Consider the following 15,348-nt stretch of genomic DNA (forward strand, 5'->3'; position numbering starts at 1 on the left):
CCACCACCATGCTTCACTGAGGTGGTATGCTTAGGATCATGAGCAGTTCCTTTTCTTCTCCATACTCTTCCTATCACTCTGGTACAAGTTGATCTTGGTCTCATCTGTCCATGGGATGTTGTTCCAGAGCTGTGAAGGATTTTTTAGCTGTCGTTTGGCAAGCTCTAATCTGGCCTTCCTGTTTTTGAGGCTCACCAATTGTTTACATCTTGTGGTGAACCCTCTGTATTCACTCTGGTGAAGTCTTCTCTTGATTGTTGACTTTGACACACATACACCTACCTCCTGGAGAGTGTTCTTGATCAGGCCAACTGTTGTGAAGGGTGTTTTTTTTACCAGGGAAAGAATTCTTCGGTCACTCACCACAGTTGTTTTCTGTGGTCTTCCGGGTCTTTTGGTGTTGCTGAGCTCACCGGTGCGTTCCTTCTTTTCAAGAATGTTCCAAACAGTTGTATTGGCCACTCCTAATGTTTTTGCTATATCTATGATGGGTTTGTTTTGTTTTTTCAGCCTAATGATGGCTTGCATCAATATCTTGAGAGTTGACAGCAACAGATTCCAAATGCAAATAGCACACATTGTAATTGGGATAATGAGGGAATAACACACACCTGGCCATGGAACAGCTGAGAGGTCAATTGTCCCAATACTTTTGGTCCCTTAACAAGTGGGAGGCACATATGCAAACTGTTGTAATTCCTACACCGTTCACCTGATTTGGATGTAAATACTTTCAAATTAAAGCTGACAGTCTGCAGTGAAAGCACATCTTGTTCGTTTTAGTTCAAATCCATTGTGGTGGTGTATAGAGCCACAAATGTTAGAATTGTCGATGTCCCAATATGTATGGACCTGACTGTATATTAAGTAATGGTTATAGCAGAACTACAGTGCTGTACGGACAGTAAAAACTGACAGAATCCCTTGAAGTGTTCTTAGTTTCTTGGTAGAACCTAATTGTAAAGTGTAGACCTAAGATATACAGTTAGTGCCTGATGTTTGGATGTAGTGAATAGGGTTCTTTTTACGTCTGATCATATACCGCAAGATACATTATATGCTCGAGATTCTCCAAGGCATTTCTAGGTTTACAGTCCACTGCCACATATTTCATTCCAAATGAGCATGGACATCAGCCTGCAGATGTTAAAATGTCATATGAATCTCATTTCCATGAGTGGAATCTGCCTCTTTCATTTGGCTGCATACCTCTTTCCAGTTCCCATAGCAGACCCTATCACAGGACAAATAGGGCCCATATTGTGATCGCTGCACTTACAACTGCTGGCAGCTGTCCCTGGGAGCAGGCAGGACAAGATAGCACAGGAAGTTCTGCATTCACTAGAACATGTGGTCAAAGTCTTGATGGGAATCAATATGGTCTGGTTGTAACCCTCAATACCGTGTCTTTGATTCTCATACTAAGCAAAGGCTCACTAGTTTAGTCCATTTATTTCAATACCACTTGAAGGATCAGACTGAATCAAGAAGTTCTATATATCACTGCTTAGATAAATACCTCAAGGCTCAATTTGCGCAAAGTTCTTGGGTGCAAATATTATAATGTGTCTCAAGTCTCCTGGACTTGATGCATTACTAGAAAACCAAGTCCAAAGACGATTGTGCAACCGTGAACTGTCAAGATGTAGCATATTTGAAGATCTGAGGATTCTGGCGAACACACGCTCAGCTCTAAAGAACATCACGTTGTAATGTTAACAACATGCTTGTGAATTTCTTTGTTTTAACCTCAGCAAAGATTTATAGGAATATTTTAAATATGCAGCAGAAGAAAATGAGATGAGCAGAATGTATCTGATCTCCTTCTAAAAGGCTGTTGCTCTGGTTGCCAAGCAACAAATTTTCAAGAACTCAACCATAATGTGTGTTCACACAAACCCTTTATGTTCCCAAAGGCAGCTCAGAGATGAAGTTTACAGATGTGCCGGACCGAGGATTCAGACTCAAACCTTCTAACTGGCCTTATTTCAGAGGAGGTTTGAGAGGAGGACTAGTAGGCAGTGTAAGGCTTTGATAAAGGGCCAAGAAGGACATTCAGGAGCATTTGTAAATGTATAGCTTTTGATGGCTGTATTTATATCGGGCACAAAGAAGTTCTGTAAAGGCTTATGGTTATGCCATATGCTTGGTAAAGTGCCTCATCTCCTCCATTCTAGAAGTCATTGTGGGTCCAAGCTCCCTATAAGTTCCTCCACTGTTGCCTCAATTCATGTCATATTATTTCATTACAAATTGGCCATACCATTTTCAATGGTCAATATGGACCTAAATGTGCTGTGCCTGAATGGTCATTTACTAGACAATTGTTCATTCAATGGTTTTTCAGTAATCAGTCTACTTCGATCTAATGTACAGTATATGGCCACCTAAAGACAGAAGTAGTCTGATGGTTGAACATCTATTGAATCAGTGAGCATCAGGTGGCTGATTGTTTCGCAGGCACAACCGTACACATTTTTAGCTATATTGGCCATTACAGTCGTTTACCAGGTGGAAACCTTATTTGGATGCAAATTTTACACAAGATCTGTCAATGATGAGGTGGGACCCACACCTATCTCTAAAACAGAAGGCCCAAAGTGAAGTAGAGTGCGCGGTGCATGCGCCACCTCCATTCATTTTTATGGGCGTGCGCAGCCGCCCTCCATACATTTTTTTTATATTTTTTTTATGGGAGTCCGCGGCAGCATTTGTGTGCTGCACTCTTGTTCCCTTTGAGAGCTCCGTTCTAGAGTTAGCTGTAGGTCCTAGAGATGGGACCCGCAGCTATCTGACATTGGCTGCATAACCTAGCGATATGCCATGTTTTTGATTGAAATCATGTGTTCTGATCAACATTAGACTAATGTGTATGGGTACCTAATGCATACTATTATCTAAGGGGAGAGTAGTTATTAAAATCATGAGACGCCGTACAAAGCTGCTCCCTGGTGAAGATGCAGAACTCTCTTAACACTGACTGCCTGCAGACAGGTCTGATAAAATAATGGCATATGAACCGCTATTTGCGCTGACAAATGACGAAATAGTAAATCCCCATGATGATGTGGATAGAAACACTGCAGTAATCCTGACTCCTGCATCATGTGTCTGGTTTTTTGCAGAGGACGTTGAGATAGAAGAGCCATAGTGTTATCTGTTTCAGCAAAATACGCACCAATTGGAAGAGATAAAATCTAGGAAAAACCCTGCAGAATGGTTACTGTCCAGCTGTGGCAATCTAACAGCTTGTGCACATAATGCCCAATTTTATTAAATCTAGGATAGCATGGAAACCGAATAAGTGATATGAATTTTAGATGAAATTCTATCTATTCTGCATAATTTATTATGTGTTTTTCTTCTGCTTAGCCACTGCATTCACCAGATCCTGGAAAGCGTCAACCACATCCACCAACATGATATTGTGCACAGGGATCTTAAGGTAACCTCTCATTCATGTACATCACTGTTAACGTGCTCTAAAACCCCTATGTCCTGGAACCCAAAGTCGTTGTGGCCATAAATATGACCAGCCAATTGTATTTATATCTGTATACGTAAATTGTGTTCAAATTCTCAAATGTTGGAAAGGTGACAACATCATAGGTAAGATGATGTGGTCACCTTTCTGCACTTGAAAATTGTAATAATACTAGTCTTGGACTAGAGCATTAATCTTAACCATCTCCTTTCCTCCTTGCCCTGCTGACTTCTTCACTTTTCTTCTCGCCGTCCACGTCTCTTTCCTTCGTCTTTAGCAGTATTTTTTCCTTCACCGCAGTATTACCACCTTCTTTACACGTAAGCTCTTACACATAAGCCTCTTGGGCTAATCATATGTCAAGCAAGACGCTAGATTGTCAGGTATTGGAGGATAATTGCATCTGCAGTGCTTAATCAGCATGTTATGATCGCCACCTAGTGATTGCTAGAGTCATTACAGGTTGGCCATAATATCTTTACATGAACGCACAGAATATTGTGCTAATGTATATTGCCTAATATCTTTAATAGAAAAAATTCACAGTGCTATTTATTTTCTTCTCTGTAGCCTGAAAACCTGTTGTTGGCTAGTAAATGCAAGGGCGCTGCTGTGAAATTGGCTGACTTTGGTCTTGCGATTGAAGTTCAGGGAGACCAGCAAGCATGGTTTGGTAAGTATGAGATTGCTTTGTTTTCCGTTCCAGGTAGTATTTGTTCTAAATTTTAACCGCTTTTTCAGCTTCCTCTTAACAGTGGTGAATTAGACAAGCGTTATCCAGCTTTTTCTTTAATTTTTATAATTTGTTATTTTATATTGTATCCAGGGGCCCTCGTGATCTAGCATGCATTATGTGTTTTTTTTTGGCAACTAATGACTTGGTAAGGACTCTCACTTTCCTTTCCCATCACTGTAACCACCACACGTTCTGTCTTACAGGCTTTGCTGGTACACCAGGTTACCTCTCCCCAGAGGTGTTAAGAAAAGACCCTTATGGAAAACCAGTTGACATATGGGCTTGTGGTAAGAATAATCTCAGTTTTAATTTGCCTAAAAGGGTTTTACAAGAGTTTTGACATTATATAACCTATCCTCAGGATAGGTCACCAGTATCTGATCGGTGGGAGTCCGACATCTGGGAGCCCTGCCAATCAGCTGTTCGAGAAGGTACCGGTGCTAGCAGTAGTACTGTGGCCTTCTCTCTGCTCAGCAAGGACGGTATTGTCCATTGTATAGCAGCTGTGCTTGGTATCGCAGCTTAGCCCCATTCACTTCCATGGGACTGAGCTGTGTCTAGCCCATGTGACCAATGAACGTGACGTCACATGGCTTAGGGTAAGCTGTGAGCAGGCAACGACACCACTGTGAGCTCCAGTGCCTTCTCAAACAGCTGGTTGGTGGGGGTCCGGGTGTCAGACACCCACCGATCAGCTGCTATTGACAGTCGCACTCTGTATATTTGGGGCGATCATATGGCCCTCAGTCCACAAAATGTTTTAATTAAGAAGGCATTTCTCCTACAAAACGTGGTAGGCGTTGCTCAAGTATCCTGCTGGTTTCATCACCATATCAGTGCGTTATAGCCCCAAAACGTTTATATTGAATAAAACATGGAAACCATTGCAGCAGAAAAAAGTGTGAGGCCAATTCATTTTTCTTGGTTGATTTGTTTTAGGGGTCATTCTGTACATATTACTAGTGGGTTATCCTCCATTCTGGGATGAAGATCAACATAAGCTTTACCAACAGATCAAAGCTGGAGCATATGATGTAAGTACTAACGTAAACACATTCCCTGCTTTTTTTTTTTTTTTGTCGTCCTATTGAATTATTGGATCCTTCTTTTATAAAACTTCTTGTTTTTGAATAAAACAATTGATTCTTGTAGTATGTCAGCTTTACACAAGTCTATACTTTATTATGTGTTATTTAATAGTAATTGAAGATATCACTGATACAACTGGGTGCATGCAGATAGCTTATTACCACTGGATCAGATACAGTACTTATTTTGCCAGTTTAGACATCTCTGTCAATGTAATATTTATGGTTGCCACTAAAATTCACTAGCCCCTCATCATTAGGGGTGTAAAAGATTTGGCTTTATTGCAATTTTTGTTCCTTGGAGATGAGTGACACGGGAAATGTATCATTCCACTTGAGGGATATTCCAGGATTTTACTATTGATGACCCAACCCCAGGATAGGTCATCGGTATTTGATCAGTGGGGGCCCGTCACCCAACATCCCTGCCGATCAGCTGCTGTTGAGTAGATCCCGCGCTTGGACTACACAACTTTTTTTTGTGCAGTGAAGATCCAGGTGGATGTTACCGGTCGGAGGTGTCCTTACACCGTCTGACACTGGCAGCACTGATTGGATAGTGTCACACTGTACAGGGATGCACCCCCAACTGGTAACACGCATCTGGACCTTCATTGCAAACTGCTAGTAATTCACTCATAACTTCTAGCAGGAATAATAAAGTAATGGCACACCATAGAGTTAGCAGCACCACTAGGAGCACTAAGATACAAGTAAACGGTGAATGTGTGAAAAAGGTAAAATGCAGGACTGCTATACTTACTGTTAGACAAAATAGAAGCTCTTAGCACATATTGTTGATCAAAAATATGTCGGGGCCCATCTACCAATCGACAAGGTGGCTTCTAACAGACGGGACCTACTCTAACACACTATGTTTTGATACTTTTGTCCGGTATCGACCTCGATACCGGAATTTGACATTTTTCGATACTAGGATGCGCTACTGCGCAGTCTAGTATCACAGAGCATGGAGTGTGCTGCTATCAGCGCGCGCCATGTTCCCTTAGCAGCACAGAGGAGAAGGAGTCGCTCTCTCCCTCCCCCTGTGCCGCCACTGCCACCAATGAGGAGAGAGAGGGGCGGAGGAGGGGAGGGCGCACTGCGCCACCAATGATTTAATACTGGGGAGGGCGCACTGCGCCACCAATGAAAGTTAACGTTTAATACAAATACAGGAGGCTGGGTGCAGAATCACATAGCCGTCGCCCAGCCTCTATGAAAGGAATCTGCGATCGTTAACTGCCGCTGATCGCAGCTTCCTGTCATAGAGTCTGGGTGACGGCTATGTGATTCTGCTGCCCGCACCCAGCCTCCTGTATTAAACGTTAATTTTCATTGGTGGTGCAGTGCCCCCCCCTCACCAGTATTAAAATCATTCGTGGTGCAGTGTACCTTCCCTCAACCCCCAGTACTAAAAATATTTGTGGCGCAGTGCGCCCTTTTTCAACCCCCCCCCCCCCAGTATTAAAATTATTAGTGGCAGAGGCCACAGGGTCTCCTCTCCCCTCCTTCTCATTGGTGGCATTGGCAGCTTCTGTGTAATCCTGGGGCGCCAATCGGTTACCATGGCAGCCAGGACGCTACTGAAGCCTTGGCTGTCATGTTAAGCTCCCTGCTGCTATGTGTACTATGCTGCACAGGGCAGCAGGGACAGTGTAAAATCCTATTCACGCTATTAGAGCTTTATTAGGGTGAATAGGACCAGGGATCAAAAGATCCCAGGTTCTAGCCCCTAAGGGGGAAATAGTTATTAAATAAACAGTAAAAAATAAAAAAACACCAAAGTATAAAGTATAAATTACATCCTTTCCCAATTTTATATATAAACAGTAAATAAACAGTTTACATATTGCCACACCCAAAAAGTCCAAACTATTAAAATATAAAAAATCTCTGATGCGGTGAATGACGTAACAGAAAAAAATTAAATAAAAACTGCATGATTCGCCATTTTTTTTTGTCGCCTTGTCCCTCCCAAAAAATAGGATAGGACTGTTTGATTATGGGCCGGACATTCCATAAAATGCGGAACGCACGTGGCTTTTTTTTTTGGTGTTTTCATTTTTTTCGGGTGATATCTAGTATCTCAATACTTTTTTATGGTATCGAAACCGAATCAAAATGTTGGTATCGAAACAACCCTAGTCTAGATATGTATGGTTAGTTCTATGAACACCATCACCGTTTTCCCCTCCACATATCGGACTACAGACGTACTGTACTTTCCTTTTCGGTATAACATAGGAATGGCATTAGTGTGCTTTTACGCCTAGATTTCAGTGAAGTTTTATATAGAAAGACTGTAAGCCCGCAGCGATATATTTGTCTTGAATGTTATCTTGAGGCCAATATTTGCCTTTCCTGCTATTTTAATGCCATATAATGCTAATATTGTATTGATTATGTCCGTATGTGGTGCTATGCATTGTACATGGTTGTGAAAGCGGGAGGAGGGGTGGTAATCAGTTTACCTGTCCATGTATCATTATAGGGACACATTGTTTTCTGGTAGATCTGCTCAGTTTTATATTAAAGCTTTGTTTCTTGGATCTTTCATTTTTAGTTTCCGTCACCAGAGTGGGACACGGTCACCCCGGAAGCAAAGAATTTAATCAATCAGATGTTGACAATAAATCCTGCAAAACGCATCACAGCAGATCAGGCTCTAAAGCACCCGTGGGTCTGCGTAAGTTGTACTACAAGCACTGAACCTATATCATACCTAGAAACACAAAGTGTGACAATAGTAATTTTTGTAAATTCCATTTTTATTGTTATACTTCAGAAATAGCTGAGCGCACAAAGCTGGGAGTGGGAGTTGGATATCTTTGAGGTCTAAGGCCTTATTCACACAGTCAGTGTTTGGTCAGTGATTTCCATCAGTTTTTTTTTAGCCAAAACCAAGTGTGGGTCCAAAATACAGAACAGGTGCAGATCTTTCCCTTCTACCTTATGTCTGTGGAGAATCCACTCCTGGTTTTGGCTCACAATCCCTGATGAAAATCACTGACCAAACACTGACTGTGTGAATGAAGCCTAAGGGTCTTTTTACACAGGGAAATTTCCCCTCTTAACGAGCGATGAGTGATGATACAGCATGTCAGTCAGCGCTCATTAAGTACCTTTTATATGGGGCCTAAGCAATAGGCAATACGTTCATTCCCATACTGTTTTCATTGGTCCGCAGCTCATCCCCTCTTTACACAGAGCGATTGGCTGCAGACAAACGCCGATTTTTGGTGCTGCATAAATGATGTGATCCTCACCTAACAAATCTGCATTTGTTTGTTTGCTATGTGATTGGAGACATGTTTACTTGTGGAAATGAGAACAAGTGCTGTTCATTCCTGATCATTGGTCTGTGTAATGGATCCCTACAGGTCCTTTCACACGGACCATCAATTGAGGCAATTTTCAGGCATAAATGTTCCTAGGATTGAGGAATTGCCCTGTGTGATTGTGCCGGCAATCACCCGACAAGCAAGAAAATGTTTGTTCTTCGGGTGATAGTATCTTTCGGCGAGCACCGAAAATCATTATTTCTGGACAGCAGGGTTCTGCTGCCCATAAACAATGAATCTGTATGGGGCGTAGCTATCGCTTGTCCTCATGAAGAGAAGATGATTGCTTCCTGTAAATACAGTTCTCAGCGCCAGTCAGGATCAGGCAATTATTGGGAATGTTTGGTTCATTCCCTGTAATTGCCTGATAGACAGGTTGTAAGAGTAAAATGGTGTTCTCATGAGAACCCTTTAGTGTCATAGTTCTTAAAGGCCATAAATCAGGTATCAAATCATGAGAAAGCACTGATCTGTGTGTAGTATATTAATGGTCTGTTCACACAGAACTTATTGTAGGCCCCAGTTTAGTTTGTGCTTTTCATTCTCCACCACTTGTGCTTTTTTTCTGCTTATCAATTGATTTTATATTTTTTCTTTCATTTTAGCAACGATCAACAGTTGCCTCAATGATGCACAGACAAGAGACAGTGGAATGTTTGAGGAAGTTCAACGCCCGGAGAAAGCTTAAAGTAAGTTTCGTCACCGCTGCGCACCATGAATACCACTGTAATTGTAGAAAGAACAGGCACCGCTCTTTACATTGGGTTATTTATTACCGGACAACTTCGATTAAAAGTTCAAATATAAGGACGGTGTCCTGGGTCCAGGAAGCAGAGATCTGGTTTATTCTGTGGGGTTCTCCTTTAGCTGTTCCAGTGTCTGCTATATTGACATGGAGAGGACATTGTGATTACTGGTAAATATCTTTCCTTGATTAATGTAACAGAAGTTGTGCTGTGTCCTGATTAAAGAGGACTTGTCACCTCTCTTGACATGTCAATTTTAGTAACTACTTGCATTTCCCAGGTAATTTTAATTCTGGAGCATTTATACTTATTTCTCTATGATGTGCCATGCCTTTACTATTCCTGCTAGAAGTTATGAAATAATTATTATTCCTGCTAGAAGTTATGAAAGAATTACTAGCAGTTTGCAGCTAAGGTCCAAATGGGTATCACACTGTGCAGGGACACCCCCCAACTAGTAACACCCATCTGGGCCTTCATTGCAAACTGCTAGTAATTCATTCATAACTTCTAGCAGGTATAATAAAGGAATGGCACATCATAGAGTCATAGGATTAGATGCTCCAGAAATGTTATTACATGGGGGATGCAAGTAGTTACTAAAACAGACATTTCAGGAGTGGTGAAAGGTCCTTTTCTATACTCTTCTTTTTAGACATGGACGTTTTGGGAATGTTCCTAACTTTGCAAGAAAGCCATGTCATACCTTAATTCTATGATTTTTTTTTTTTTTTTTTTTTGTAGGGTGCAATTCTTACTACAATGCTGGTATCTCGAAATTTTTCAGGTAAGCCTAGCTTGCAATACAAGAAGTATTGCAACAAAACTATGCATGGGGGAAGTTTCCTCACTACAAACCCAGCACATGAGGTAGTGAAAGGGTTTTAAAGGGATTCTGTCACATTTTACCCCCTACAGTAAAACATAGCTACTTGTAGGTCTCCCTGAGCTGTATTAAATGATGCCCTTATTCACTAATGGTCTTGATTTATTTCTTTATAAAATCGATTTTAGTGATATGCTAATGACTTACATCAGGTTCCAAGGAGATGTCCTTTCCTAACTTGGTGCCCAGCCGCACCCCTCAGTCCGGTGCCCAGCGCCGCCTTTAATATAATATATTCAAGAGCCGGCGTGCTGATGTAATTCCTGAGCCTGTTTGAAATCGTGCGCACTACACACTGTATAGTCTGCGCCTGTGCGGACTACAGGTAATGGCATCATCGAGCAAAGTGCCATCTGTCAGCAGGTTTGTACCTATGACACTGGCTGACCTGTTACATGTGCACTTGGCAGCTGAAGGCATCTGTGTTGGTCCCATGTTCATATGTGTCCGTATTGCTGAGAAAAATGATGTTTTAGTATAGGTAAATGAGGCCCTAGGAGCAATGGGGGGTTGTTATTGCACCTATAAGCTCTGCTCTCTCTGCAGCTGTTTCACTCTCTACACTTTTAGTGATAGGACCAGGTGTGATGACGTTTTGCCTACCTGGCCCCGTCAAAGTGCAGAGGGCCTAGCAGTTATAGAGAGCTTGAGCTTCTAGGTGTAACCCCAACGCCCCCGTTGCTCCTAGAGGCTAATTTGCATATATTAAAACATTATTTTTCTCAGCAATGCTGACAAATATGAACATGGGACCAACACAGATGTCTTCAGCTGCCAAGCATACATGTAACAGGTCAGCCAGTGTCATCTGTACAAACATGCTGATAGATGCCCTTTAATACTCAAAATCTCTTTAAAATATCAATAAATTCAATGCAAATAATCAGCAAAAAGTCCCAATAATTAATCTTCAAACCTTCCCTTACATACCCTTTAATAGATTTTTTTTATTGGACAGAAATCTTTTTTAAGTAAATACTTCCATGTGAAATAAAAATTGTGGAACATCTTTTCTTAAGGGCTCATGCACACGGCTGTAAGTGTTTTGCAGTGCGCAAATTGCAAATCAGCAAAACACTGATTCCGCCCGAGGGCATGCCACCGTTTATTCTTGGCTCCTGCAAAATCCTATCCTTGCCCACAAAACAGACAATAATAGGGCATGCGGACATGCGGTCACGGAATGCACACATTATTCTGTTTTTTTTGCGGCCCCATTGAAATGAATGGTTCCGCATACAGGCCGCAAAGAAAAAGACAAAAAAAAAACGGAACAGACATGGGCAAAAACATGTTCGTGTGCATGAGCCCTAAAACTCTGCCCTGTGCTATTCCTCTGTTATTCCTCCTGGCGATATATGAATACATCAATAGTGTCTCCATACACGTTCTGATACGGTCAACACTGCTTGGATAGCGGCAGGCGGTAAAGGAACACGTCCTTACTGACATATGGCATGGTAACGCCCGGTTGTTAATTTAGATACACATTTCCAGGAGGAATAGCACATGACCCATGACAATGCCGACTTCTAAGCCAGATGCTCCACCATAGTTATTTTATGGGGAAGACAAGTATTTAGTCTCTCAATTGTGTCTTTTTAGCGCTCATTGCAAATTAAAGTGAAAAAAAAAATAAAAAATCATGCTTGAGTGCTATAACCTTAGAACAGGGATGCTCAACCTGCGGCCCTCCAGCTGTTGTAAAACTACAACTCCCACCATGCCCTTCTGTAGGATAATAGCTGTAGGCTGTCAGGGAATGATGGGAGTTGTAGTTTTGCAACAGCTGGAGGGCCGCAGGTTGAGCATACCTGCTTTAGAATATATATGAATTGCTGCACTTAGAGCTGACTTCCGATAGCATCGCTGTGGATTTCCGATGATGGTATGCCTAACGTTTGGCAACTTGAGGAACAAATATAGGACATACTACTAGCATTTATGTAGCCATCCCTGTAGGGGTTAACATTTTTTACATGAAAGTTTAGGGCCAAACCAGTGGTACATTATTCTGTAACTATAGACAGTGAAGCGAGGTCTGAGAAGCTTCACACTGCCTCTGAGCTCCTACTGTAAATGAATTTCTGGCACACGTAATGCATAATGGACAAGGAATTTAATATGTTCCATGATCTAACAGAAGTGGAATTTTCTTCGAAAGTTGCATGCATCACTTTACTGTCTGTGTCAGTTTGTGCCTTCCGCATAATAACTTCTTTTTTGTGGTTCTTTCGCATATTCGATCAAAGAAACTACTGCTGGGTTTTCATGGTATTTGGCTGAGTGAACAAAAGTTCTTGCATGTAAAAAAGGCAACTGAAACAGTAAAGTTTTAGTCTTAGAATTGACTTTTACATTGTCTCCGTTTTTAAAGGAGTCGACCTCTTTATGCAATACATTTTTCTTAGAAGGTTCCTTGATGATATGTTGATAGTAGGGTTTCCCACAGCAGGGCAGTAGGTGTTCAGCTCCATGGACATGCCAGTACCTCCAGAACAATAGATGCCCCTCTGGCAAATAGATGAGGGGGCATTCTGAAGTAGGGTATGGGCTTTCTAAAAATGTATTTGTTATGCCTTTTAAGTAATCTCCTGTTTCTCAAATGTCTTTGTGTACTTAATGCATTGCAGACCAATCAGAGGCAGAGTACATAAGTCATTTAAATTCAAGCACTTACATAACTTTTGGGAGTCCTTTCCATTTACACCATTACAGACATGTCTTTCTTGGCATCACAAAAGTTTGTTGGCTCCGGATTTATTTTTTGCAGTGTGTAGAGCACATGAATATTTGTTCTTGCTAGCCAAAAAAATAAAAAAAATATACATCTAGCATATTAATTGTATTCTCTTGTTAAAGCAAAAGAGACCGAAAAGGAGTCCTATATAATACATAGTCATAGTCCTATATAATCCGCAATTGCTTTAGCAGTTTCTGTTTCTAAATTGCCAGTGATTGCTGCTGCAGCCATTCAATGGCCTCAGTCGTCACTCTCCTTGTGACTGGGACCTGCACCTGTCTCCAGGTGACTGGGGGTCCTTGGATTCTCTTCCCACCCACTGAGGCAGGCACTGGACGCTGCATCTAGTCACAGAAGGAAGCAGTGGCCGTGCATCTCTCTCCTTTGATTTCTTTGGGAGCCTTGGAAACAGCCAAGTACCACATGGATGAATATAGAGAGCCACACATGCGTGCCCACCTCTCCAATTATTTCCACTTGCATGTAGTGTCCAGTTCTAACTATTTTGGTGAGGTGGGGGGCAGGGAACCCCCATTCTGGAGGTGCGTGTCCTAGAGTTCGGGCCAGTATCTTTTAGACACTTTTGGCATATCCTGTACATAGATTGGAATAGCCCTTTAGGAATAGGAATACCCCCTTTAAATTCCCATTACTCATTTAATTCTATTCTGGCTCATATTGCAATCTAAACTGAAAGACAATATAAAGAATGTATTTGTTTATGTCCCAGGTGATCAGTTATGTACTCCGATCCCCTCTCTGGTTGTAAGACAACTGCTCTGTCCTAAATAGGAGACCATGATTTAAAGGGTTTCTACCACTTCGGTTTCACATATTTAGCTGTCAGACACTAGCGATCCGCTAGTGTCTGCTCTGCCCAACCATCCTAATATAATTGCTTTTGGGGCAGCCGTTTTGCTAAAAAAAAGAACTTTTATTAATATGCTAATGAGCCTCTAGGTGCTATGGGGGCGTCATTAGCACCTAGAGGCTCCGTCTACCTTCAGAAACTGCCGCCGCCGAGCGCGTCCCTCCAGCCCGCCCATCTCCTCCTGAATGCGATCCTCCTTGTGAGCGTATGTATTCTGCGCATGCGCAGTGAATGTCTGACCGCTTCCTTGCTCAGACATCTCCACTGCGCCTGCGCGATGACGCCATAGTGCTCCGAGGAACAGGCGCAGTGGAGATGTCTGAGCAGGGAAGCTGTCAGACATTCACTGCGCATGCGCCGAATACAGGCGCTCACAAGGAGGATCGCATTCAGGAGGAGATAGGCGGGCTGGAGGGACGCGCGGGGCGGCGGCAGTTTCTGAAGGTAGACGGAGCCTCTAGGTGCTAATGACGCCCCCATAGCACCTAGAGGCTCATTAGCATATTAATAAAAGTTCTTTTTTTAGCAAAACGGATGCCCCAAAAGCAATTATATTAGGATGGTTGGGCAGAGCAGACACTAGCGGATCGCTAGTGTCTGACAGCTAAATATGTGACACCGAAGTGGTAAAAACCCTTTAAGCCCTATCTCATTGCTGAGCCCCAACCACTATGAGACCGAAATAAAATCGTAAATTAGTACCTGCGTTCTCTGCAAAACTGTTTCAAGGGCGTGCAGACAAAAGAGGGAGCTTGGACTGACACTGTGGTGGGAATACTCTAAAGAGGTTTTCCGCCCTCAGTAAGTTGATGGGATATTGCTTGGTGGTGCCTTTTGACTTCTGGGACCTCCGCCACCCATTAGAGCTAAAGTTAGTAAAGCACAATAGCCCAGTCTGATTGGTTTTCTCTGCACAGTGACTAACCTGGCCCAGCCTCTTTGTTCTAGGCATCCTACCAGATCAGCTGTTTTATCTGTGAATTTATTGACTTGATTATAGATTTTATATTGCACTTCATTTTTTTATACCCATATTAGATCCGACAATGGCCTAAATAAGTCGGTAGAGAGCCACATTGATGGTGCTATTGCAGGCAGTTTTTTTCCCTTCTAGCTCATGGGCCTCCTTCCAGCTGCATGGATTGCTATAGCTGCAATTGTCTTCTGCTGATCCACTTCTTAGTATTCTAGAATCTGGTTAATGGACAAATCACTTTACCATAGTAACTTTCAATTTGTCCACCTGCTTATGCTTCATGAGTGACCAAAGCAAATGCAGCCATTGTCGCTTTTTTGCATGTTGATATTGCAGATGCTGCTGCTCTTAGTAAAATACACTAGTCTGAAATATTACAACATTCAGCTTAATGGGGTTCCCCGGGAAAAAAGAAAAAAGGAAATTTGTAAAAAAAAAACTATGTTAATATGAATAAATTCCTAAATGCCTTTT

The 15,348-nt window shown here is 42.1% G+C and overlaps 1 protein-coding gene across 17 annotated transcripts in view; it reads left to right on the plus strand.

Annotated features, from left to right (window-relative positions):
- CAMK2G (calcium/calmodulin dependent protein kinase II gamma) overlaps positions 1-15,348 on the plus strand; it is a 267,692-nt gene that overhangs the window by 178,081 nt on the left and 74,263 nt on the right. For all 17 annotated transcript variants that reach the window (XM_044296195.1, XM_044296197.1, XM_044296196.1 and 14 more), the window contains exons 6-12: positions 3,373-3,445; positions 4,055-4,157; positions 4,424-4,507; positions 5,160-5,254; positions 7,875-7,997; positions 9,258-9,341; positions 10,143-10,185. In XM_044296195.1, coding sequence (XP_044152130.1) covers positions 3,373-3,445; positions 4,055-4,157; positions 4,424-4,507; positions 5,160-5,254; positions 7,875-7,997; positions 9,258-9,341; positions 10,143-10,185 — 605 coding nt within the window. The remainder of the gene's footprint in view (positions 1-3,372; positions 3,446-4,054; positions 4,158-4,423; positions 4,508-5,159; positions 5,255-7,874; positions 7,998-9,257; positions 9,342-10,142; positions 10,186-15,348) is intronic.

Source organism: Bufo gargarizans, chromosome 6 (assembly GCF_014858855.1).
Source record: "Bufo gargarizans isolate SCDJY-AF-19 chromosome 6, ASM1485885v1, whole genome shotgun sequence".
Classification (NCBI taxonomy): Eukaryota; Metazoa; Chordata; class Amphibia; order Anura; family Bufonidae; genus Bufo; species Bufo gargarizans.